The following is a 24,236-nucleotide window of genomic DNA, read 5'->3' on the forward strand; positions in this document are numbered from 1 at the left end:
TACGGTTTTCTGAAGCAAACACTCATGCGCTTAACAATAGAATTACGTAGTGTTTTGAAGATTTCCCAAAGTCAGTAACAGGCCGTGTTATTGTAGGTCTGTAAATTATACCTAAGTGTTCTGGGAAAGATTGATGAGATTAATGAGGGGTCCAGAGGTCTTGGAGCAGTAAACATCTCGATCTACTTTGTATTAATTTTCCCAGTCAGATTCCTAGTGGGTCAAGACAAACAGTGAGGGCCGCCCTGATTCTAGATTCACCTCAGTCATAGCCACCGCCAACACACGCTAATGCAGTCACAGGGTCAGACAACCAGGAAGAAGAGTTATGATAAGTGCATAATCAATATGGTTCTATCAATCTCAAATAAGCTCTGAGAAGTATGAATGCCAATAGTGATTTAAGAAATCAATTTCACCTCCCTAAGAGTTATTCAGTTGAAAAACAAATGTGATTAGACATTTCCCAATAAAGCTTTGTATCCCTGCCCTGCAAGCTTCATATCCATTATATTAAATAGAAGGCCAACATAAGGATTACATAGGATGTATAAAACAGAAGAAGAGACAGATTAGATTGGACAGACCTCTTAAGACATAGGAAAAGAGAGATTTACATAGAAATACATAGGATAAGAGACAGACATAAGGTCAAAAACATAGTGACAGCATGCATGTATAGCGTCCTTAGTAATACAATTGACTTACGTTAATTCCAGTTGTATTAGTTGTTCAGTGACAGACTCATTGAGACTTCATACTGACTCATAGAGCAGGGGCTAGCGTTAGGGGCTGCCATCAGATCCACTTTCATAACCCGCTACAACCAAATGATCCACGTTTCCATATCCATTTCATGTAATAATGAATAATAATAACATATTTGAGCAAAATAAAAAAACAAGAGGCATATCATATAAGCAGGTTATCGTATATGTTTTAAAATATATTTAAAAAGATATACCCACGGTATTTATTTTTCCTACTTATCTACATTTTCACCTTCCCTTTCATTCATTGATAATGCATCTAATTGGCTAACTAGAAATGGTTAATGAAATAGGTGGGAGAGGAATCAAAAGGCGGAAGTGCACTTCTGTAGTACATGTGAGCCTAGGAATGGCTCACCCTAAAGGTGCAGAGGTAGCTGAAGGGCAGGTTTGATATAATCGTATGGATCGTATGCATCGTATGGATGCAGCAAATAAAGTGCATGGGATTATTTTCGATAACATACAAAGAAAATACATTTCCCAAAAAAGAGTACACGGAAAATGATGGTTTATCAGAAAGAAAATATTTATAAAAACGGATTTATATTTATTATTATTATTATTATTATTATTATTATTATTATTATTATTATTATTATTATTATTATTATTATTATTATTATTAGTAGTAGTAGTAGTAGTAGTAGTAGTAGTGGTAGTAGTAGTAGTATTAGTATTAGGCTAGTATAATTATTGTTATGTATTTTCATTATGAGAATAACATAAAAATACTTTGGAATATAATATTTTGGAGTTTTGTGTAATAAGGTTTTTGTTTACGTTTTATGTTCGTGTGTATGTGTGCGTGTACGTGCGCGTGTACACGTACGTGTTCATTTGTGCGTATGTGTTGCCTTTCTACTTTGCTGACGTCATCGCGGGAACTGCCCTGTCACGCGCTGTTAGTAAAAGTTGGGATAGAAGCTCCAGTCGGCGCGAGAGAGGTAAATTTCGCGACCGCTTTTATTGACGTTTGGTAAAGGTCGCGAGGAAGCGAAATAAATGACAGTGTAGCCTAGTCGAAGCCGCGCGATGTAACGAAAGTCGACTCCTTCCAAAAGTTTATGTCAACACTTTATCACAGTAGTCGAGAAGAAACCGCCACAGTGAGAGTTATTCTGGATTTTTTTTAAAAGAAGGAAACGCTTTCTCGAGACCGTCGCGTTTATAATTGTAAAAACAACAACATCTCGAAAGGCTTATTTAACGAGAAGAGAACCACCCCCCGTGTTCCAGTCGGTAAATGTTGTGACATTTACAGCAGGGCATTGCTCTATAGCCGAGTCGTGGGGGAACCCACGCTGTCAAACCCGATGACTACTGTTAACTGCACCGGCACCGAGGAGCTGGACTTCACGCTCATCTTCGGAGAGGACGGACAGCAGCACGGCCCTGCAGGTCAGTGCGCTTCAACCTGCCGGACCTCGATAGGATAGCCCTAGAGACAACGGAGGATATTCACCTCGTAGCAGGCTGTATTCCAAGTCTCGCCGTAGGCCTACATTTGAGATCTATTCAAGTGTCTCGTACACTTGAGATATGTTCAGTCAAGTGCATCCTAGAACATTTCACGTCTCATAGTAGCCTACATGGAAGTTATAGCCACGTATCCTTAATTTCAAGTCCCGTTGTAATAGTCCTATATTAAATTGTAGTAACTGCTTCCCAGCTGTAGGTTAGACCTTCCACTGTTTAGCAGTGAAACTGGAATGGACTTGACCTGATGAGCATTCTGAGAAATAGACACAAGGTTTTGCTCATTTCTATTCAGCTTTACAAGTGCCTGGGCCATAGCTATCAATTGATCGGCATGCTGCCTTGTAAATAGTAGGAGGACAGCTATCGCAATTGCAAGTGTACTAAAAAAATCGACCGTACAACTTTGAGACACCTTCAACGTAGTCCTATAACGAATAGCTCTGCATCTGCAAATGATGGGGTAAAGCAACACAGTTGTTAAACCACTGTATTACATTCAGAAGTATAGCCTGCAACATGCATTGCACCCATTGTAAGTAAGCAATGCGCCAGCACATTAGAAAGTTGGTTGAGAAACATTGCCGTGCTTTTCTAAATAAATTTGACAAAAAAGTATGATGAACTAAATATTTTCAAAGAGTATGTCAAGGGGGGAAATGAAACCACAAAAGGTGCAAATATAGTAAGTCGGATAAAGTTGACATAGTTCTGTTGCTTTGTTTTAGGCTGTGGGCTAAAGCAAAACAAATAGGCTAAGCAATTCATTTTCAGACTAGAGAAAGGAAAACAAGGGCTCAGTGTGAAGTGGCTTGCCTATCTTCAACATATGATCCTGCAAATGTTAAGTTTATACTCATATTATTAATGGTTACTTATGGCTGTCCAGATATTGTAAGGTCAACTATACACAGCAACATCTAAATGCATGTGACATTCAATCACATTAAATTCAAATTTACATTCTAATTATTTAAATTGTTAGTCTACTAATTCAATGGCAAATGTCCTGTTGCCAAAACAATTACATTAGTTCCGCATTTTTACACACCTTATTTTGTCAGCTGTTTCTCTTCTTTTTCACATCATAGTGTGAGGTGATACATATATATTTCTTGAAGTTCACATAAAATGAAATTGTCGCCCCAAGGTTCTTCCACACACATACGTTTTGCCTCATACCGCTAAGCAAGCCCAAAGAACGCATCTTGCTTTTTTCACTATTCTTCCAGATTCCACTCCACACACACTAAAACACACAGAAACACGCACGCACACACACACACACACACACACACACACACACACACACACACACACACACACACACACACACACACACACACACACACACACACACACACACACACACACACACACACACACACCAGCATCTGTTTCATCAAACTATGGCAAAGTTTTGAACCAATTTGGCCACTGCTTTCGACTTTCAATCCGTTCTACGTTTTTTGCTTTGTGACAGGCCAAAGGGGAAAAAAACAGCATTTGGAATAAGTGTAGGAATAAAAGCACCACTGTGCAAGTGGTTTTAATCTGGCCTCGACTGTATGACTTGGCCCAAAAGAGGAGCTTCTGTCCACATGAATAACGAGAGTGCGAGGAGCACTGCACAGCCAGAGTAGAGCAGCAGGGAGTAGAGAAGCACAGAGTCAAACGCTCTCCGTTTTCAATCGCTCTCATTCTCCGCAGGCCAAGCTCAAGTCAGGACCTGTCGAACACCACCGCTGTGCTTATCTACTCCCTGGTTAACACCTTCCACTGGTTATGAAAATAAATGATAATGAACAAAAACTTTATCTACACTATTAAAAAATATCAACATACTTAGAACTTAATAATTACATTTGAGTTTAACTTACATTTAGAATACTTTGTCAGATCGAGGCATTTCTCGTCAATGTACTTTGATTGCTTTCTTCAGTTTTGCAGTTCTGCAAATTACTTTTCACTCATCTGAGGGTAGCCTGCTTAAATGTCTGTGATCTGAACTCTGTATCTCTGTCTGTCTGTATGTTTCTATGTCTGATTGTCAGTATGGCTGCTGTCTGTCTGTTTCTCTTTAATCTGCCTGTCTTTCCACTTGTCTGTCTGCCTGTCTGTCTGTCTCTACATATGCTTGCCTGCATGCCTGTCCTTCTTTCTGCCTGTCCGGCGTTCTTCCTGTATTGTCCTCTGTGTCTGACTGTCTCTCCGTCTGTCTTTCTGTTTCTATGTGTCTGCCTATGTATCTCTGTTTATCTGTCTGTCTGTCTGACCATATGCTTGCCTGCCCCCCTGCCTGCCTGTCTATCTGTCCGCCTTTCTGTCTGTCTGTCTGTCTGTCTGTCTGTCTGTCTCTACATAAGCTTGCCTGCATGCCTGTCTTTCTTTCTGCCTGTCCTGCGTTCTTCCTGTATTGTCCTCTGTGTCTGTCTCTCCGTTGGTCTTTCTGTTTCTATGCGTCAGCCTATGTATCTCTGTTTATCTGCCTGTCTTTCTTTCTGCCTGTCCTGCGTTCTTCCTGTATTGTCCTCTGTGTCTGTCTGTTACTCCATCTGTCTTTCTGTTTCTATTTGTCTGCATCTGTATCTCTGTTTATCTGTCTGTCTGTCTCGACCGTCCGAGGCAGGCTTCCCTTGAAAGTGAGAAAGTTCTTCTGTTTCATCTGTTGGCTGTGTAACTGAAGGGGTTTCCCTGCTAGCGTCAGGTGAAGGAAAGACCTATAGTTTGCCAACTTGCTTAGATCGTGATCTTTAATTTACGCTCATCTCTTATTTATATACTCAAGTCATGTGATGTGGTGGCATGTGATAATGATAGGCTAGTTTAGTGTTGGGTTTGTCCTTGTTTATCTGAAACCTTATTTTATTGACGAGGCACGCAACTCAGCAAAACCGTTAGATATCCATTCAGATGAGGCCCTCCAAGAAGATAGACGGATGAGTCAAGCTTATACTAAAACAAATACAAGACGTCCTGTCTGCTAGGTTGGCTAATGCTACTGCGTAACATAGCATGAGTGATTGGTGTTATAAGCAGCAGAAGGGAAGTGCTGCTGGGTGGCGTCATGTCTGTGTTGAGCAAGGGGGGAGCTGGTCCCAGGAACCCTTTAGCAACACACCCACTGGATTCTAAATAAACTGGCCTGATAGACCTTATTCACCTAGAGGCCTGCCCGGCTCCATCTTGGCTATAAACGCTAGCTGGGTTGGCGGAACTGAATGCGGAACTCCACATTTGCTACCCCAACCCGGATAGCGTTGAGAACCAAGATGGCCTCCTTGTCAATATGGCCTAATTCAACCAAACATTCAAGGCACTTTCTTGATGACCTCGATGACTTGCAGGCATTCATTTAAACTAAACACTGCTACCAGAGGCAGTGTGTGGCTGCTTGTGGTCACACAAGGACCTGTCTAGGGGTGATGTCATTTTGGAAAAGACATCTGCTCCATGTTCTTTGGATGGATAATTACTCAATTATGCATTGTGATGAAGACCGTTTAGGAAAGTGTAAAACAAAATAAGTGATAGATGGGAAAGATAGAAGAGAAACATCCTTCCACAGATAGGAATGATGTTTGAATGGGATATTCGTGATAATCTTTCAATCGTAAATAATGGGTTCCTGTCTCCTATCTTTTCATTGGAGTGAATGGTATTATAGTAATATATTTGGACCCCAACCCTAACTGGAAGTATAAGGGGCTTACCAAATGTTATCAATCTAGCACTTACATGTAGCTACTCCAGTAAAGCAGGTGTCACTTTCCTTCCCTGTAATATGTCCGTATCAGGACATATTATGTTCAGGACCCTACTTTTTTTTTTTAACAGACTATTTTTGAAATAGCATGCTGCAGCATTAGCTGATGTCACACCCAAATGGCTCTAATTATTTTTGCTTTGCGGCAGAAGGGCAGTATATTTGTCATTCGGCGTTTGGACAAACCAGTTAGTAATGACTAACTGAAGCCAGAGTTAATTAGTTCATATCATTAGGTAATAACAACAACTCTAATTACCTTATAATAATTTCAGATCATTTAACACACCCAATACTTTTCCGTCACTCAGACTGAAAACTTAAACCAGAACACATTTATTTTCAAAATAATTTATCAGGACAAATGAAGTCTGCTTTTAACCTGAGTTTAACATGATTGTGACCTTGGACTTGACACGTATCCTCACTTTCTATTTTATCTGATTCTTAGTAGAGAAACACGTTAATTGTGGAAAAATAACATTAAGCTCTTGCTTTACAAGTTGCCCTTGAATTGTTCTTTGCATTAGTGCGATAGCATGAGGTTAGATAATTTATAAGCATTCAATGAGTTACAAGAATTGGAGTGGTTCATCAGGCTGAATAAGTTAGCGCTACATGGGTCTTGAGCATAAGAGTGATTGTATAAAGCTAGATCGGTTAGCGTTCTGGGTCACGAGCAGTAGCCTCATTGGTCAGTGGAGGTGGTATGAGAGCTGTGGGTCGATATGCCCTCTATGGGTGGCTGATGAGAGGGTCCATAGTGAAGGTGTCTGGCTCCGAGCCCAGACATGCCATGTGGGCTTCAGATGGTCGGGAAGAATGAGAGGAGAAGGGAGCAGACTTACTCTTCCCTGCTGTGAATGGTAGCTGGAACGGCATTCTTGCTCAGTTACTCTTTCTCCAGATCCTCCTCTATTTGCCCCTTTTTATTTTCACACTTTCTGCATTTCTTGTATTTATCTTTTCCCTCCGTCTTTTCTTTCTTTTCTTTATTCAGCGATAAGATTCTTTACTTTACAAAACATGCAAACAAAAAAAAAATCTGTTTTTCCAAACCTAACCAAGATCTGCTGAGGCTTCTTTTTTCTCTCCTCTTTCTGTTTTCTCAGGATGTGAAATGAGACAAGCGTTAGCGTCAGAGTGACTGATCTAGGCTAATAAAATCTCCAGATGCCAGCAGTTGTCATCAGTCAGTCAGGCTCAGTCACTAAGTCACACTGGATCTGGTTGGCTCCCGACCGCAGCAGCAGCGCCACTTAATCAACGCCACTATATACTTTTCAGCGTTTCGCCAACTCCCGAGGACCTTGTTGCGGTCAAAGTCACCGTCGCCTCTGGGAGTGAAGAAAGTTCCCTCTTGTCTCGGCACTTAAGTTGTTGTTTTTCTCCGTGCCGCGTGTCTCTCTGCCGCCCCTGGCTCGCCTCTCCTGGCCCTCCTCTCCCCAGCGCTTGTCGTGGGAAAGACTGAAATTACATCGCTCTCATGGTGGACTATTTTCAGCTCCCAGGGAGAGTGGCAGAGGGCAAGCGACAGGTTCTCTAGTCTCGTGGTGCTCAGAAGAGCAGGAGCGTCTCTCTCTCGGTGCGCACATCTGAAACCGTCCGCGGGAGGCTTGTTGTCGTCCTCTTTTTCTTTTTTTAAACCGCACTAGCGCTTTGGCGTTTCGACGGGCCGAGGTGTGGAAGAATGCTGTGCGCCACATCGCCAGGTGAGTTGGCTGGCACGGCCAGACTTTGACCAGGTGGGTTGTGGGCTCGGCTTTTTTGTTTGTCTAGACGAATGAAACGTGTCAGCGGGATCCGACGCGTAAACAAACAGCCGTTATTGAGCTTTGTCAGACACACAAATCTACCACCGAGAAATAAATGGAGCTTAACGACAGCATACCCTCTGGTAGTAACACAGCGCAGAGGACCACATTTAACCAAGATGTCCTCTGCACCAAGGTTAAACCACACACACAACACACGTGTTTGTTCAAAAGCTTTGCCTTAAACCTTAGGATATTAGTATTTTCTTTCTTTCTTTTATGTCTCTGCCCGCCTATGAGTGCAAAGTGTTGTCATGTTAAATAAGGTTTGAGTGCAGTTGTGTCGGCTGTAGGGCAGCGGGGGGGGGGGGGGGGGGGGGTTCGGTGCATCTCAACCTGCTGGTTACAACGTTCACCTCTTAAGATGTGCTCGTCTCAGAGAGAACCCGTTCAGACCCAGCCTGAGGTCCACATGTGGGAGGAGGTCTGCCATGTGGGTGCCCCCCCCACCCTGCTGAACCGAGGGGCTGGGCCCCCGGTGTGATGAGCTGGAAGGGTTGTTTCCGCGGGCGAGGCACGAGCTGCTATGTGTGGTATCTGTCTAGTTTAAATTTAGTGTAACATAAGCTACCGCTGGCGGCGCTGCATCAACGTCCCAAGGCCAGCCTCGGAGAGAGGGAGAGAGAGAGAGGGAGGGAGGGAGAGAGAGAGAGAGAGAGAGAGAGAGAGAGAGAGAGAGAGAGAGAGACGGAGAGAGAGAGAGAGAGAGAGAGAGAGAGAGAGAGAGAGAGAGAGAGAGAGAGAGAGAGAGAGAGAGAGAGAGAGAGGAGAGAGAGAGAGGGAGGGAGGGGAGGGGGAGAGAGAGAGAGAGAGAGAGAGAGAGAGAGAGAGAGAGAGAGAGAGAGAGAGAGAGAGAGAGAGAGAGAGAGAGAGAGAGAGAGAGAGAGAGAGAGAGAGAGAGAGAGAGAGAGAGAGAGAGGTAGGTAGGTAAGTTCCTGCCTGGTATGGAGTCATTGCTGGGGTAGCGAAGCCAGGTTTGATTGCAAATAATCGTTGCTGTTGACACCTCTTCATAGTAGACCCGCTCCTTTGATCTTCCGCTTCATTCAGAAGAATTCAGAAGTACATTATTCAATATGAAAAGGTAAATGCCTTTTGAGGTTGGGGGGATAGCAAAAGGGATTGCCCACATGTTGTACATTTTTGAGAAAACAATTCACCCGTACAATAACATGAAATTGATTCAGCAATGTTACATCATCTTTATAATCCCGTGTCTTCATTAGGCCTATTGCCAAATAGGGATCAATTTGTTTTTATTTAAATAATATAATTGATTCAATAAATTGCTTTATATAATCTCAACTTTAAGAGCTCATAAAACTCTCGTTAATGTACTCTACTTTCTCGTTGCACATCCTGTTTCCCTAGTTATTTTCAGCTTGTTTATTCAATTTTTCCCCCTTTTTTCCCCTGGATATTAAGTAATGGGGTAGTTAACAAGGCTCCCCCCCACAGTGCAGGGGCAGAGCGGTGAGGGGTATTTCTACCTAGGAGGATGTACTTCCTCCTCTTCTCACCCAGATCCCAAATTCCTAAATTCTACCACCTCACCACCTCCTCTTCGTCATTTCCGTGGGTAGCAGGGGGCTCTTGGGCCCTGCGCCGGTGGTTGGCTACTGGTTTAAGCACGACAGAGGCTTTGTGTGGGACACAGCACTCCGTGGTGGACTTAGTAGACTTAATTGTTAAACATTGAAATAACATTTTTATTTTTCAATGTTCTAAGGTGTCAGGTGGGTTACTTTTGGAAATAAACACATTAACTATGTAAGACAGACACATACAGTGCCTATTCTACTTTTGTATCTTTGTATACATTTATATTTTCCTTCAAAACGAATGGTATCTAGTCGATTTTGACCTGCATTTATGTCTATCATTTATTTTTGGAAGATGTGTATTTTATACGCATGGTCTTTACATATGAAGCTATTAAGACTGTCATTCTTTTTTACTCCTTCCTATCCAATGCATCCCAAACCTCCAATACACCAACCATTGTGCATGCAATAAACGTGGCCTTTTGTTGCCCAGACCAGCTGTATGCATTCTTATATTCCTACTGCGTCCCTCTGGCTTGGACCCATAGTTTGAAAATGTAAACTTAGATCTGTCTCTGATTACTCTCTCTCTATTTCTCTCTCTCGCCCTCTATCTCTTGTGCTCTTGCTCCGTCCCCTTTCTCTCGCTCTCTCTCTCTCTCTCTCTCTCTCTCTCTCTCTCTCTCTCTCTCTCTCTCTCTCTCTCTCTCTCTCTCTCACCCACTCACTCTCTCACTCTCCCACTCTCACTCTCATACACACAAACACACACACACACACACACACACACACACACACACACACACACACACACACACACACACACACACACACACACACACACACACACACACACACACACACACACACAGATACACGTATGTACACACACATGCACAGGTCTGCCCTCACCATGCTAGTCTTCCTGGCTCCCATGCACAGTCAGCCCTGACAACAGACTCTTTAAATGTCACCCCTGCCAGCGGTAGCCTCTGATGTTATCTGCTGTGGGTTACTGCAGGCCACCGACAGGCCTGTGTTTGCCTCTCATAACAATCACCTAATGCAATGACTGTGGCTCCTGCCCGGTCCCCCTGGAACTCAGTGAATGCACCAGCCTCCTGGCTCTCTGTTAATACACATAAGGGGGCATCGCTGGTCACTGTATCTCTGCACACAACATCCAACAATCATGTCATGTTTGCATCGTGATTGTTTGAATCGGGCTTATTTGAAGTTTGCTCCTGCTATATACTATATCATGCATAATGCATGATATAAGTTAGGATAATATATCTAGTTATATTATGAAAGTAATATACTGATATATATATATGGAGGGATATAAGGAAGGGATAATTCACTACAAAGTGGTTTGATATTGAAAATGATGCACAATGCAGTAGCAAGGTTCTTAGGCCTCTGTAGTCAAATCTTTTTCAATAAAAGTACACTTAGTGGTGGATTATCCCAATAAATGAAGTGAAGCCTGGAATCCATCAGGGTTTCAGGGTTGTGAATGGTGCATCGGCAGGTGTTTCAGTTAAGCTAAGGTTCAAATCATCAACTGGCACCTTTTGTCTGCCCTGTGTTTTCACAGCAGGAGGTTGCTAATTAAGAGCCTAATATAGCATGCAGTCATATGTTACCGTTGGCTTAGGGTGCCGTTTTTTAAGCTACTGCTGGCTGATTTCCTCTCTCTGACGTGAGGGAAAGTCTTTGTGTCGCGATGCTGACACAACACAATAGCCTTCCGCATTGATGATTAAAGGATAACTTTAATTGTTCAACCTGGACCCTATTTCCCTATCATACGGGTCTAAGGGACAGATGCAGACAATATTTTTAGAAATTGGTCCAGTGTTGAGCGAGAACGCTGCAGCTGTACCCACGAAAAACGGGCTGCAGTCTAATCTTTTGGGGCAACAGCCCCCATCAATGTAAGTCCTCTAAAAGTGTGCTTTCGGCACTTTTTTTTAGATGCTTGACAACATTATGGAAAGGATTCCTACAAAGAAAACAACTTTTAAGGACCAGTCGCCTCATCTGTTCTGCTTGTAACTGCGACTCAAAAAATCTCAGAAAAAAACGGTTCAATCTCACAGGAATTGTCCCTATTGTCATTACTATCTCCCCTCTCCTTCACCCAAATCCGTTCTCGCTCAATATTAGACCAATTCCCCGAAAAGAATTTCTCACTAGTCCATCAGACCCAAAATGATTGCCCAGTTGGGTCCAGTTTGAAAAAGGTTTTCTTTAAGCCGACCCTCAGAGTTAATTATTAATTATGAACCACACATGAACTCCTTTTTTCGCCCCCTTTTGACTCAAATGCATGTACATCAGTAGTACCAACAAATAACCGCTACACGCAGGGTCAAACAGGAGAGATGCCATTCAATGTTGGAGGGCCACAGCTGTAGCCCGGCTTGGATAATAATATGATGTGTGCGTCACAACCTCTTTGCTCAGAAATAGGGCCAAGGCAAAGCAGCCCCGCCTGTTTCATTCACCAAAATAATATAACATCGAAACCCACATTTCTTATTCCGAGAGTGATTGCAAAAGTAATTATGTGCAAGGAACTTATCTTGGTGCACAGCATATATTCAGGGCAAAAGTGTAATCCTACATACAGTACATGAGTGTATAGTAGCACGTTGCTTGTCAAATGTCAGTTGTTTTAATAGGTCATTCAAATCCATTGAAATGTTAACGAGAGTTTGTTACCTCAAATTTTGTATGCGACTTTTAAACCTTCTTTCATTGACTTTAGGTAACTTGAGTAAACAAGTATATTGCAATATAAATTGTAAGGCCAAGCGAATTCTGTGTACAATATTTTCCTTTGATCATACACATTTTGCATTGATAGATGATCTTCAGTAGGGCTATTTTTTTTATTTTGACAGCCACACAGTGTGTGGTTATTTGGCAGCATTCTGCTTTGGTCGGTTGGTCGCCGGTTCTTAAGGAGAGCTGAAAGAGGAGCCCGACCCGAACACAAAGCTTGTGTCCAGGCAGGGGGTGAAAGCTGAGCCCCTTCTAATCAACCTGCCTCCCCACACAAAGAGCCAAGCTCCGCTTACCCACCAGCCTCATGCCTCAAACCTTATGCCTCGTTAAAGCCCCCAGTCTCCAGCCTCCAGCTTCCAGCACACAAACTGCTGGCAAGCCCCAACTCATAAAGGACACACACACCAATACACACACACACAAAAGTTAACATGGTGACACACATACAGATACACACATATAACACACACACACACACAGGCACAGACAAACACAAATACAAATACTAACACAGTGGCACAGATACATTCATGCAGGCGCGTACACATCCATACCCACACATACAAACACACACACACACACACACACACACACACACACACACACACACACACACACACACACACACACACACACACACACACACACACACACACACACACACGCGCGCGCACACGCAGACGCACACATACATGATGGAACATGTAACTATAACTATACATACAGATGCACACAGCTACACAGACCGAAGCAAACACTGGCCCACAAACAAACAAAGTGGCACACATACAGATGCATACACAAACCCTCACACACATACACACGCGCATACACACACACACACAGCTTTACAAAGAGGTGACACACACACCATGTAACGACCCGCTGAATGAGTTATCCTACCAATGATGGACACCTCAACCCCCCCTCCCCCATCCCACCTCCACCCCTACCAATAGATACCTGGGCTTCACGCCAATGTGGAGCTGTGTCTCAGTGCATGTCCCATGACCCTGACCCACCTCCTTAACAACGGGGGAGGAGCCATGACGGTAGAACCAAAGGTAAACGTATCCCTTGGTGTCCTCATATCCCCTCATAGAATACTCCCAGGCCATGGAGGTTGTATCGTCTGGCGGCGGTGGAGGTTTTAGCTGGGACCCAATACGGTCCTTACCCTCGTCTGACTCCGTAATGCCCTGCCACTCTAGTGTGGAGGGTGTCCCATCCCACTACTGAGGGGCCACTACGTCAAGGAGTTCCTCCAAACGGACGCTGCGGAGACAGTTCCAGTACAGGGCTTTTATGCGGCCGGGTCCCAGCTAACAGGCCTCTGGAGTTCAAGGGTCAAGCGTTCTCCCCCCCCCCCCCCCCCCCCCCCGTTACCCCATCAGCCCTGGCAGTGTGTCACGAGCAGCAGTGAGAACCATGTCCAAACGCTTCCTGCAAGGAGGAGCGATTTCCCGGCTATTTTTAGCTTAGGTACAACAAAGCCTCTTAAAGATCTTTATTTAACCAGATCGTCTGTGTCATGGATAGACGCTTGACGCACTGGGTCAGCAGGAAGTCAGCAGGTTCTGTGCACGCAGACAAAACACATTTTTTTTACCTATTCGAGCATTTTGTCCCTGCTGCTGTATTTATTTAGTCTACTCTATAATGCCCTCATCGACTGTGTTATTCTCTATTCTACTATGCTTTACTCTACCGTTCTCTACTCTATAGTCTACCCTGCTCTATACTCTACTCCACTCTCCCTTTCTCTACTCTATAGTCTACCCTGCTCTACTCTAGCTCTACCAATTTCTAGACTATACTCTACTCTGAGAAACTGGCGAAGAACTGAAACACAGACGGCACAGATGGTTTGTTTTAAATTTGAATACATTGAAATTAATTTGGTTATATTGCATCAGCTAGTCACACAAAGTAAGAAAGGTATATGCCAGTAGTGGTTTTTGAAGGCTTGTTTTTTTTATCGATAGCATTTTGAAACAGAACCATTTGACGAACCATATTTTTAACATCTGTCCGCATTTCTGCTTGATAGAATAAATGGAAATATCAACACGCAAAATCAAAACCCCCTATGCTCTATTATTTTCTCCTATCTTCTCCTCCTCTCCCCTTCTCTCCACTCCTGTCCCTTCCTTATCCTCTCTCTCTCGCCCCCCTGTCCTTGCTCTCACTAGGGGGGTTCTCCCCCACTGTAGCCCTCCTCAGTGCTAGGGAGGTTTAAGGTGATCAGAATAAGCCAGGTACCCTGGTCCATCTCATGTCTAACGAGACAGACACAGACCGCACACACACTCACACAAACACACACACACACACACAGACACACAGACACAGACACAGACACACACACACACACACACACACACACACACACACACACACACACACACACACACACACACACACACACACACACCCCATCCCTTCATCTATCGGTGCCTTGTCAACTTTGACTTTATCACATCACATTTGTAAATGAGAAAACGTTGTGCCTTTTTACATTTGTTTATTAAAGTTCATCAGAACCTCTACCAAATAATACACCCAAAAATGGACTTCATTCTCTCATAAATTCAGTTACTGGTTCTTACATCTTCCCAGTGTCAGAGGACAATGTTGGAGTTTATGAATGTTAGTCCTATTGGTTGGCAATTGCTTCCATTGCTGTATGATCGCTCAACTTTTGTATCAACACTGCATTTTGCCTCCATCTCTAGAGGGCGCTTTCCTTTGAGCTCTCCAGGAAAGGGCATGTACATAAAAGTAGCCGTCTAATCTAATCTAATTGTCTTGGATATGTGGTGCCGATGATAAATTATTTTTATAGGAAAAACATATGAGAAAATCCCATACAATGTTTACTTGAAGTGAGTTTAGTTAAAACAACTTTCAGGGAACATGTGAGATAGCACCATCAGTAACAGTTGCCCGGTTGCCCTAGGCTACAAGCCCCTGTCATCCTGTTATGGGGGCTGGCCTTACCTCTTGGCTTCAACCAGTGATATTAAGATCAGGGATTAAAACTTGAACTGGAGATTTGAAAGCAAGGAAAAATATTACAAGATTACAAGATAATGTGCAGGCCTTATCTTGACAGCACATGCTTTGAAGCTATATTATAAAAATGACATGATATTATAATATATTTTAAAAAGGCCACAAAATAAGTAGTGTATTTGGCCGCCATTGTGTCAATTTTGGCAACCATAAACGAAGCTGTTATCGCCAGCAGGGAATCCATTTCTTAATGTTATTGTTGGGCTCTATGTTTTCTAACTGCACACAAGCAAACCGCCGGGAGCCAGGTGCAGCCCTAGGCCATTGCCACATCTGCTTTAGCAGGCTGCTGCTGTCTCAAACAACTGTAACAACAGTGACTTCAAGTCATACGCAGCCTTGAGGTAACGAGGGCCAGGGACGATGGAAACAATATTGACTTATGCACATGACATGTTTCGAAGTGTGACAAATGATACAGTTAGAAAAAAGTATATCAAACTTCAGAGAAAAGTTATTTTTGTGATTTTGTGCAGTTTAACTGTCTAATTGTTGACTATTCATGTCAATGTGTTACATAATCCAGAAAAAATACAGCTAAAAGGCAGTGAAACAGAACCTGGTGTTGTAGTTGTGGAATGTTTGTTGTTTTGGGGTGTTGTTTGATGCACAGTTTCTCAGTTTAGTAATGTTGAACATCCAAGCCCAACACTTCTTCTTCCTCTCATCCTCCCTTCCTCTTTTCTGTCTCTCTCTCTCTCTCTCTCTCTCTCTCTCTCTCTCTCTCTCTCTCTCTCTCGCTCTCTCTCTCTCTCTCTCTCTCTCTCTCTATCTCACTCTCTCTTTTCCTCTCTCTATCCCTCTCTGCCTGCCTCCAAGTCTCTTTATACTCTCTCAGTCAGTGAGTGAGCGGCTAGTAGGAGATCAAATGCTTTGTCTTCTGCCTCTGCCTCTCTCTTCCTCTCTCTCTCTAGCTCTGCTACTCTGTCGACCTCTATGTCTCTCGTTCTCAGTCAGTGAATGACTGAGAGAGCCAGGCCGGGATCGTGTGCTGGGTCTTGTGACAGACAGGCAGGGCTCGTGGTGTGCAGCTATAAATATGTCCTCGGCTGTGGTCTCTGCTGTTCTCAGAGTGGGTGTGGCGAGGCACAATGTTAAAAAAAATACACAATCACTCGTATCCAGTGTTTTTCAACATGTGGCAAACGTTGGTACTGCAAGTGGTATGTGGAATCTTGAAATATACAGAATTCTTTAAAATATTAGAAAGACAATTGAAAATAAATGTATTATAAATGTTCAGTAAATATTCAATGATGGCGCTTAAAAAAATGTGTGCCGCTTTGTGCAGTCCATCCTATGTTTTCCATTGTCATGTTTTGTGGTCATTTGTGTTTTGCTTATAATAAACACACTGGGAGCATAAGCAGCATTGCTGACTTTTTCTTTCCGCGGTTCCCCAGTGACCATGGCCTGCTTGCAGGAATAATTACATAGAAAGGGGGCGGTGTCACTCAGCAACCGCATATGTATTCATCTATTTCTTACAGTTTGCACATGAGGTGGGCCGCAAATGTCTTGATCCCAATTTAGTGGAACATCTAAAGTTAAAGTTCTAATCCTAAACCACCCTCCAGTTAACTGAGACTTCAGATTGTCTGGCACTTGAAAGTGGAAGAAACATCTGAAAGGGGTGATCAAGCAGTTGGCTTCTTTCAACTACAAACTCAAACAAGTTGAGTGTGTAATTGTGTGCGAATGTGTGTGCGTGCAGGTGTATGTGTGTTTGTGTATGTGTGTGTGTTCCTGTGTGTGTATGTGGGTGTGTTTATATGGGCAATGGTGCCAACGTCATGCTGGGTTGGTACATAAATGACATCTTAGGTCCTGATTCACCAATGTTTCCACAGTCAACTCACACAGGAAATGGCGTGTATTGTTGTTGCCCCTTTCCTGAACATCCTCATCGGACCGAGTATTTGCAGAGAATCCCGTTGAGATTTAAAAGAAGCCAACAGCCATATACCCACGCCCACACACACATTGAAAAGCACACACACACACACACACACACACACACACACACACACACACACACACACACACACACACACACACACACACACACACACACACACACACACACACACACACACACACACATGTTTCATTGTGATTGATAATGATGTATGTCTGATGTTAAACAGGTTGGCACATATAAGGAGTAATTGTTGGAACATGAAAGAAAGACCCTTTCAAAGCCGTTCACTCGTGCAATCGTGTATTGTTTGAAGAATAATTTATATTCGTCGTTAAATGTGTTTAATCTCACTTATTGTGTGAAAGGACACTGAACCATTAACCATCTTTGGTGTTTTAATGATAGTTGTAAAAGTATAACAGTAATTCATTCCTTCTTTGAGCATATGAAAATATAATTATCAAAAAAAGAATGTATACATAATTAACATCTAGCATCGAAGTGTGTGTCTGTGTGTGTGTGTGTGTGTGTGTGTGTGTGTGTGTGTGTGTGTGTGTGTGTGTGTGTGTGTGTGTGTGTGTGTGTGTGTGTGTGTGTGTGTGTGTGTGTGTGTGTGTGTGTGTGTGTGTATGTGCTCATAAGTGTGTGTGGGTGTTCATAGTGGTTGTGTAGAGAGCAGAAAAGAGCAAGAGAAAGTAAGAGAGAGTGTGTCTGTGTGTGTCTGTGTGTGTCTGTGTCTGTGTGTGTCTGTGTGTTGTTGTTAAGGCTCACTGGGTGCAGGCATGTGAATTCATCAGACAGTTATTAATAACCTCTCTAATATAGAACTGCCAGCTAGGACAATGGACTGTTTCATTAATTTTCGTGCATGCCTGTGTTGGTATATTTGTGCACGTGTGTGTGTGTGTGTGTGTGTGTGTGCATGTGTGTGTATATGCATATGTATGTGCATGTGTGTGTGTACATGTGTTTATCTGTGCGTCTGTGTGTGTGTGTGTGTGTGTGTGTGTGTGTGTGAGTGAGCCTCTGCTGGTTGACCTTTGGTATAAATAGCCTGCCGGCGCTGGATGTGTTGACAGGCGAGAGTGGGCAGAGTCCTGTGAATCTGTTTCCTGAGTAGCACTGTTCATCGGTTATCCCTCTCTCTTGGAACCCTGCCCGTATGACCGCCCGCTAGCCTGTGCTGCCCACACACACACACACACACACACACCCACACACACACACACCCACACACACACACACACACACACACACACACACACACACACACACACACACACACACACACACACACACACACACACACACACACACACACACAGACGCACACGCACAGGGGGCCAAACATACACAAACATGTTGAACACAATCACACACTCCCACACAAGAGAAAAGTGCAATAGTGCATCATACACTAATCCTGATCTCTTTTTGGTGGTGTGAATGCTTAAAATAGTTATAACACAGAGCGATAACCCGTTCAAGGCTACATCCTCCTTGATCAGTGCACAGTATCGGTTATCATTCATTTATAAACCAGGTAATACAAACACTGGCCGATTTGATTGGGCTGCTACAGTTTCTCTCTCTTAGTAATGCTAATACTTGGCTATAGTAGGATATAATGTGCATCAGAACTACTCTATTCTGCCTGTAAATCCGTTCATTGTAAACATGTGGTGAACATCCTTTCAAAAATTTGGGGCAATGACCACACCTTGCATTTATAGCAACAGGGGTTTGGCATGAAACCTTATAAAGCTGCAGGTCTACTAGACCACAAAGAGCTAAAGGTCCATTGTCTTTTAGAGTCTTGCGGCTGTCTACACTGTAATGTACACTGGACCTGTTGAACCCGGCGAGTACCTCCTATAATCGGACCATTCACCACTGACTGTGACTTACACGTCTCTTGCTCTTCCCTCGTTCTTCCCAGATCAGGAGCCCGATGACAACACATCCTTCTACATCCACGATGTGGGCCAGCCACAGTCCATGGTTAGCAGCCACCAGTCTGTGGGCCTGCCCCATTCAGCCGTCTCAAACCACCAGTCTATGGGTCTGCCACGCCATAGCATGCAGGCTTACTCCCAGCTTATCAACACGTCACCACGCCTGCAGCCACACAAACAGGCCTGCGAGTCCCACAGCTACGACGGCCTACACGAGCCCAAGTACAGCACATCTCCCCTGCTACCCCACACCCCCACGGGCCCTCCCAAGGCCTTTGAGTGTCCCAGCATCCAGATCACCTCCATCTCGCCCAGCTGTCAGCAGGGGATGGGCGCCAGTCAGGAGGACCTCAGGGCCAACGGCCCCGAAGGGGACTACCACGGGGAGCGACCTCTCTCCAGGGACCACCTGTACCTGCCCCTGGATCACGCGTACCGGGACTCATCGCTCAGCCCCAGCCCTTGCAGCAGCATCTCCTCCAGGAGCTGGTTCTCTGACGCCTCTTCCTGCGAGTCCTTCTCCCACATCAACGACGACGTGGAACACGAGCTGAACGAGGCGGCCGCCCGCTTCACCCTGAGCTCGCCGCTCACCTCCCCGGGGGCCGGCTCCCCCCAGACATGGGGGTTGCCCCAGGATGACCAGGGGCCATGGCAGCAGCAGCAGCAGCAGCAACAGCACCACCACCCCGCCTTCATCCACTCCCACTCCCTCACCCTCTCGCCACGGGGGTCCCCGTGCCACTCCCCGCGCACCAGCGTCACCGATGAGAACTGGCTCAGCCCGCGGCCGCCCTCCCGCCCCTCCTCGCGGCCCACCTCGCCGTGCGGCAAGAGGCGCCACTCCAGCGCAGACATCTGCTTCCAGGGCTCGCTGTCCCCGCACCACTCGCCCACCCCCACGCCAGGGCCCTCGCCCAGGGGCAGCGTGACCGAGGACACCTGGGGTGGAAGCCCCCAGGCCGGCATGTCGCCCTTCCAGTTCTGTCCCTCCGAGGCCGACATACCCTCCAAGACCAGGAAGACCTCCCAGGACAGGACGGTCATGCAGGGGGACATGGGTCTGGACGAGCAGGGGAGTATGTCCCCACACCTGGACTCCCCGTCAGACGAGGGTCTGCACGGCATGAAGAAGGACGCCGCCGGCGAGCAGTTCCTCTCCGTGCCCTCCCATTTCACGTGGAACAAACCCAAACCCGGTCACACGCCTATATTCAGGTAATCACAGTTGATGTATACATGACATACACATGACCTGAGGACAGAGATCGTGGCGATGCCTGACACTCAAGCTTCTGAAACTGAGATTTGAATGTAATGAGCATTAGTTTAGATCACAGGTTCACTACAGCTTGAATACATTAATTCAACTGTATTGCTTTTAACAAAATGGCCCAATTATTTTCAAAGGTATACGTAAAATAACAGCTTACTGCTTCTTAGAGTTGAACAACCTGAAGAGGTTGTTGGAGGGCTGAAGCTTATCACGGTAGCATGGTTGGCCTCAATAGCTGTTGGCTTTGTGAGGCATGGCTTTGTGAGGCATATATAAATAAAAATAAATTGAATTACTTATTATATTACAGCAATTAAGATTTCAGTTGATTTGGATTATGAATACAATAAGGAGGTCAAGGCTAAATTATCAAGTTGAGGCAAGGCATTGGCTTTTTATGTAGTGTAATTAGTCACAATAGAAAAGAAAGTTCCTTCTGATCTTTGACAGAGGATTGATAATGGCCTGGGGTGTTACAGCGCTGCCGATTTGACTTGTGTTTACATGCTGGACTTTGAGCTCCTCAGCAATGCAATACAGTGGCGAGTACCTTAAAGGTCACACAAGGCTGTGGGAGAGTTGAGGGGGAGAACCACAGGCATGTATACACACACATGCTATACTTAAATACACTTGTACGTAAAAGCTGGAAAATGTTCCACTTTAAAAGGGTAATCAGAGGCAATCAGATGAAGCCGTTCGTAAGGAGAGGAGACAGAGAGAGCAGGCCCTCTCCCACTCTATCGTTTGCAGCAGATGAAGGCATGGCCTTGTTTGTGTGCACTTGCCACAGGCACTATAAATCAGCAAAGAGCACATATGGCTGGACACACACGCAAACACACACACACACACACACACGTCAAATGGACTCATGCACTAAATGCATTCCCCAGAAAACAATAGGGTCAGTATTTACGGAGGTCCCATTTGTTAATTTATTTGTCCTCTTTTAACTTTCATGTCATCTTTCCTTTTTCACAGTAAGAAAACAATCATTGAGCTAATCATTTACTATTCAGTCAAGTAGACGCTTTAACCAAAGCAAATTTAATTCAGTTATGCACACTGACAGTCAAACTGCGATAGGTAAAGTTCAAGGAAAGGTGGAGAAGACAGGCTAGGAGCTGCAGCTTCTGGCGAATGTGAGCCTTGCTGTAGGTATGATTTCAAGTTGTTAAGAGAGAGAGCAGAAAATAGCAGAATATATGATTTTGTCGAATATTGAAGGAACCAACCCAAAAAACGTCCCTACCTCCCTGCCCCCGACCTCTCGTCGTTTCTCAGCCTTCATGCACCTACCATTTCTAATAAATTAAACAAAAATAAAAAGTTCTTAAATCTTACCAACATCACCTTTTAAATATGCACAGTTCAGTTTCACTGCCATCAGCCTCTCCTTTACACAGATTTAGCAGTCATTTATTCATAAGATTTTTTTTTGAATTTGTTGACTCTGCATACTGAAACACTGAAAGACTGCATACTTACCGGTAAACACAAACGCTGTGAAAAGCTAAGCTTTTCACAGCTATTTCTGATTTTTGACCGCAGAATAGGTCACGGCAGTTCAGGAATATCAAATGCTAATAACTGCTTGCATAGTGTATTCCAACAGAATTATGAACGTTGTGCTTTAATACGTACGGTTTGCTGTGTTCCTTAAGATAAGATAAGATAAAACATGAATAAATCCCTTTGGCATGATCATTTATGGCAGCAGAGAACCCACTGGCACAGGTCCAAATGACAATAAAACAAATTTTATAAAAAGGGCAAAAACCATAAATAGATTAAAACCAGAAGGAGAGGGAGGGACCACCGGAAGACCAGACTACAGACCCATTCACCATATTGAAAATTTGGCTCTTATATATGTATGCTTATACATTAAATAGTTACCCGATCAGCCATCCTGCTAGTCTAAGTAATATTTAGATCACCTTAATATGCGGACATAGATGTTTAACTGTCGAGCTGCTCCAGTATGCTGTGTGTTATCTCCTGCCCTTGGTTCTTTGAGCTTTGCTGTATACTCCACTGTATCTTTTGCTTGCCTTAAGCATTAACTCAATTTACCCAAGGAAGTAATTATCACCGAAGGTATACAAGAAAGGCCTTATCTCATTCTTGTGGAAGTTGTCTACATTTGACTAGGTTATGCTAGGTTAAGCCACATTTTAGGTGAGATGAATTCTGCTGAGATTATAATACTCATAACAACTCCTGTCTGCTCAGGGATCAAGGGTTTGGTGTGTGTGTGTGTGTGTGTGTGTGTGTGTGTGTGTGTGTGTGTGTGTGTGTGTGTGTGTGTGTGTGTGTGTGTGTGTGTGTGTGTGTGTGTGTGTGTCTGTGTGTGTGTCTGTGTGTCTGTGTGTCTGTGTGTCTGTGTGTATGTGTGTTAGTGGCGTGTGAAACAGATGGCCCAGGCAGTTGGTTACTGGGTGGGTTTCACTGTCTCAACAAAGGATGGCAATGAGGTGGGGCGAGGTTATGGGTGGGTGTGCCTTTGCCGGGAGGGACTTGGGTGCTACTAACAACCAGATTCCATTCGTCCTCCACCCTATTTTAAACATACACCCCCCCTTTGGGAATATAGATTGGGATGGAATGGGTTCTGGTTCCCAGTCCACTGCTGTCATCTGTCATCTGCATCTGTATGTTACGGTTTAAATGTGTCTCAAGAGGTCGGTTCAGTTCACCAGTCCCTTTAGGCCGACTGCCTAACCAGAGGTGTTTGTGTAGGTGGAGGGGATAGGGGAGAGTGGAGGGGCTGCTTGTGTGATTTGTATTGGGCCTTGTTCACCCAGCGGCCATCTTGGTTCTATCCGCTTGATGGGTGGGGGAATGGAATGCGGAACTCCACATTCCAAGATGACCGCGAGGTAAATAAGGCCTATGGTAAAGGACGAGAGGACGTGACAAGAGAGGGGGAGCCCCCCACAGCCACCCGAGAAAGGTTGCGCTATTTCGGATCCCACTCATGTTTCCTGCATTGCCATTACCTGCTCTTGTAACCGTAGCAGCCATGTGCAAGAAAACAAAAAAAACAACACACATGCTTTCTGGAGGGGGCTTATGTTATGGAAGGTGATCACGTTGGCAGGGATAGCCCTGCTATGAATTGCTGTGACCTCATTTCCTCCCGCTATTTCATCACTTCCTCCCCTGCATTCCTCCCCTTGGAACTGAAAGAAAGCTTATCTTATTGGATACTTTTAGGGAACTTGTTATGTATAAATAGCTTCATGTATGTATCCGTGTATGATATATATAGAACACACAAAAAGGGGAACATAAGCGACACACTCGTAGGTTTTAAAGTGTCCATATATATTCAGTGATGAGATCACATATGATTAAACTCACCACGAACAGGGAGCTTTTATGTAACACAATACAAACTATTGTGGTTTTTCGGTGGCATTTAAAAGTTGTGCGTGGTGGGAGAATCCCTGCAATGCAGTGGGATTTGATTTAGAACCACAAAGCATGGCACAGCATACACGCACACACAAAAATAAAATGGTAATTCACCAAAATGTAAAACACATGCCCGTTTTATTCCAAAAGTCAGTCTTTCCTCTTGTTTTGATTGTACTTAGTACGCCAAAGTAGGAACTGAATGGTTCCAATGACGGATTCCCTGCACATGTCTCCCATTGAGAGGACTCTGGTCTGCTCGGAGCCACGGCTGACAGGACCCTGGAAACAGAACAACTAGGCCTCCTGAACTTCACATGAACAGATCATTTTTTTTGTATGGTACCATCGTTGCTTTATGGACAGCTCATTGACGAGAGACAGGAAGGCAGGTTGTAGGAGAGAGGGAATGACGTG

General features: G+C 44.3%; 1 protein-coding gene across 1 annotated transcript in view; it reads left to right on the forward strand.

The window, feature by feature from the left end:
* Positions 1-1,639: 1,639 nt before the first annotated feature.
* nfatc3a (nuclear factor of activated T cells 3a) overlaps positions 1,640-24,236 on the forward strand; it is a 65,966-nt gene continuing 43,369 nt past the window's right edge. Inside the window, exons 1-2 of the mRNA XM_056608114.1 lie at positions 1,640-2,171; positions 19,105-20,338. Coding sequence (XP_056464089.1) covers positions 2,087-2,171; positions 19,105-20,338 — 1,319 coding nt within the window. The 5' untranslated portion in view covers positions 1,640-2,086. The remainder of the gene's footprint in view (positions 2,172-19,104; positions 20,339-24,236) is intronic.

This window comes from Gadus chalcogrammus, chromosome 14 (genome assembly GCF_026213295.1).
Source record: "Gadus chalcogrammus isolate NIFS_2021 chromosome 14, NIFS_Gcha_1.0, whole genome shotgun sequence".
Taxonomy (NCBI): domain Eukaryota; kingdom Metazoa; phylum Chordata; class Actinopteri; order Gadiformes; family Gadidae; genus Gadus; species Gadus chalcogrammus.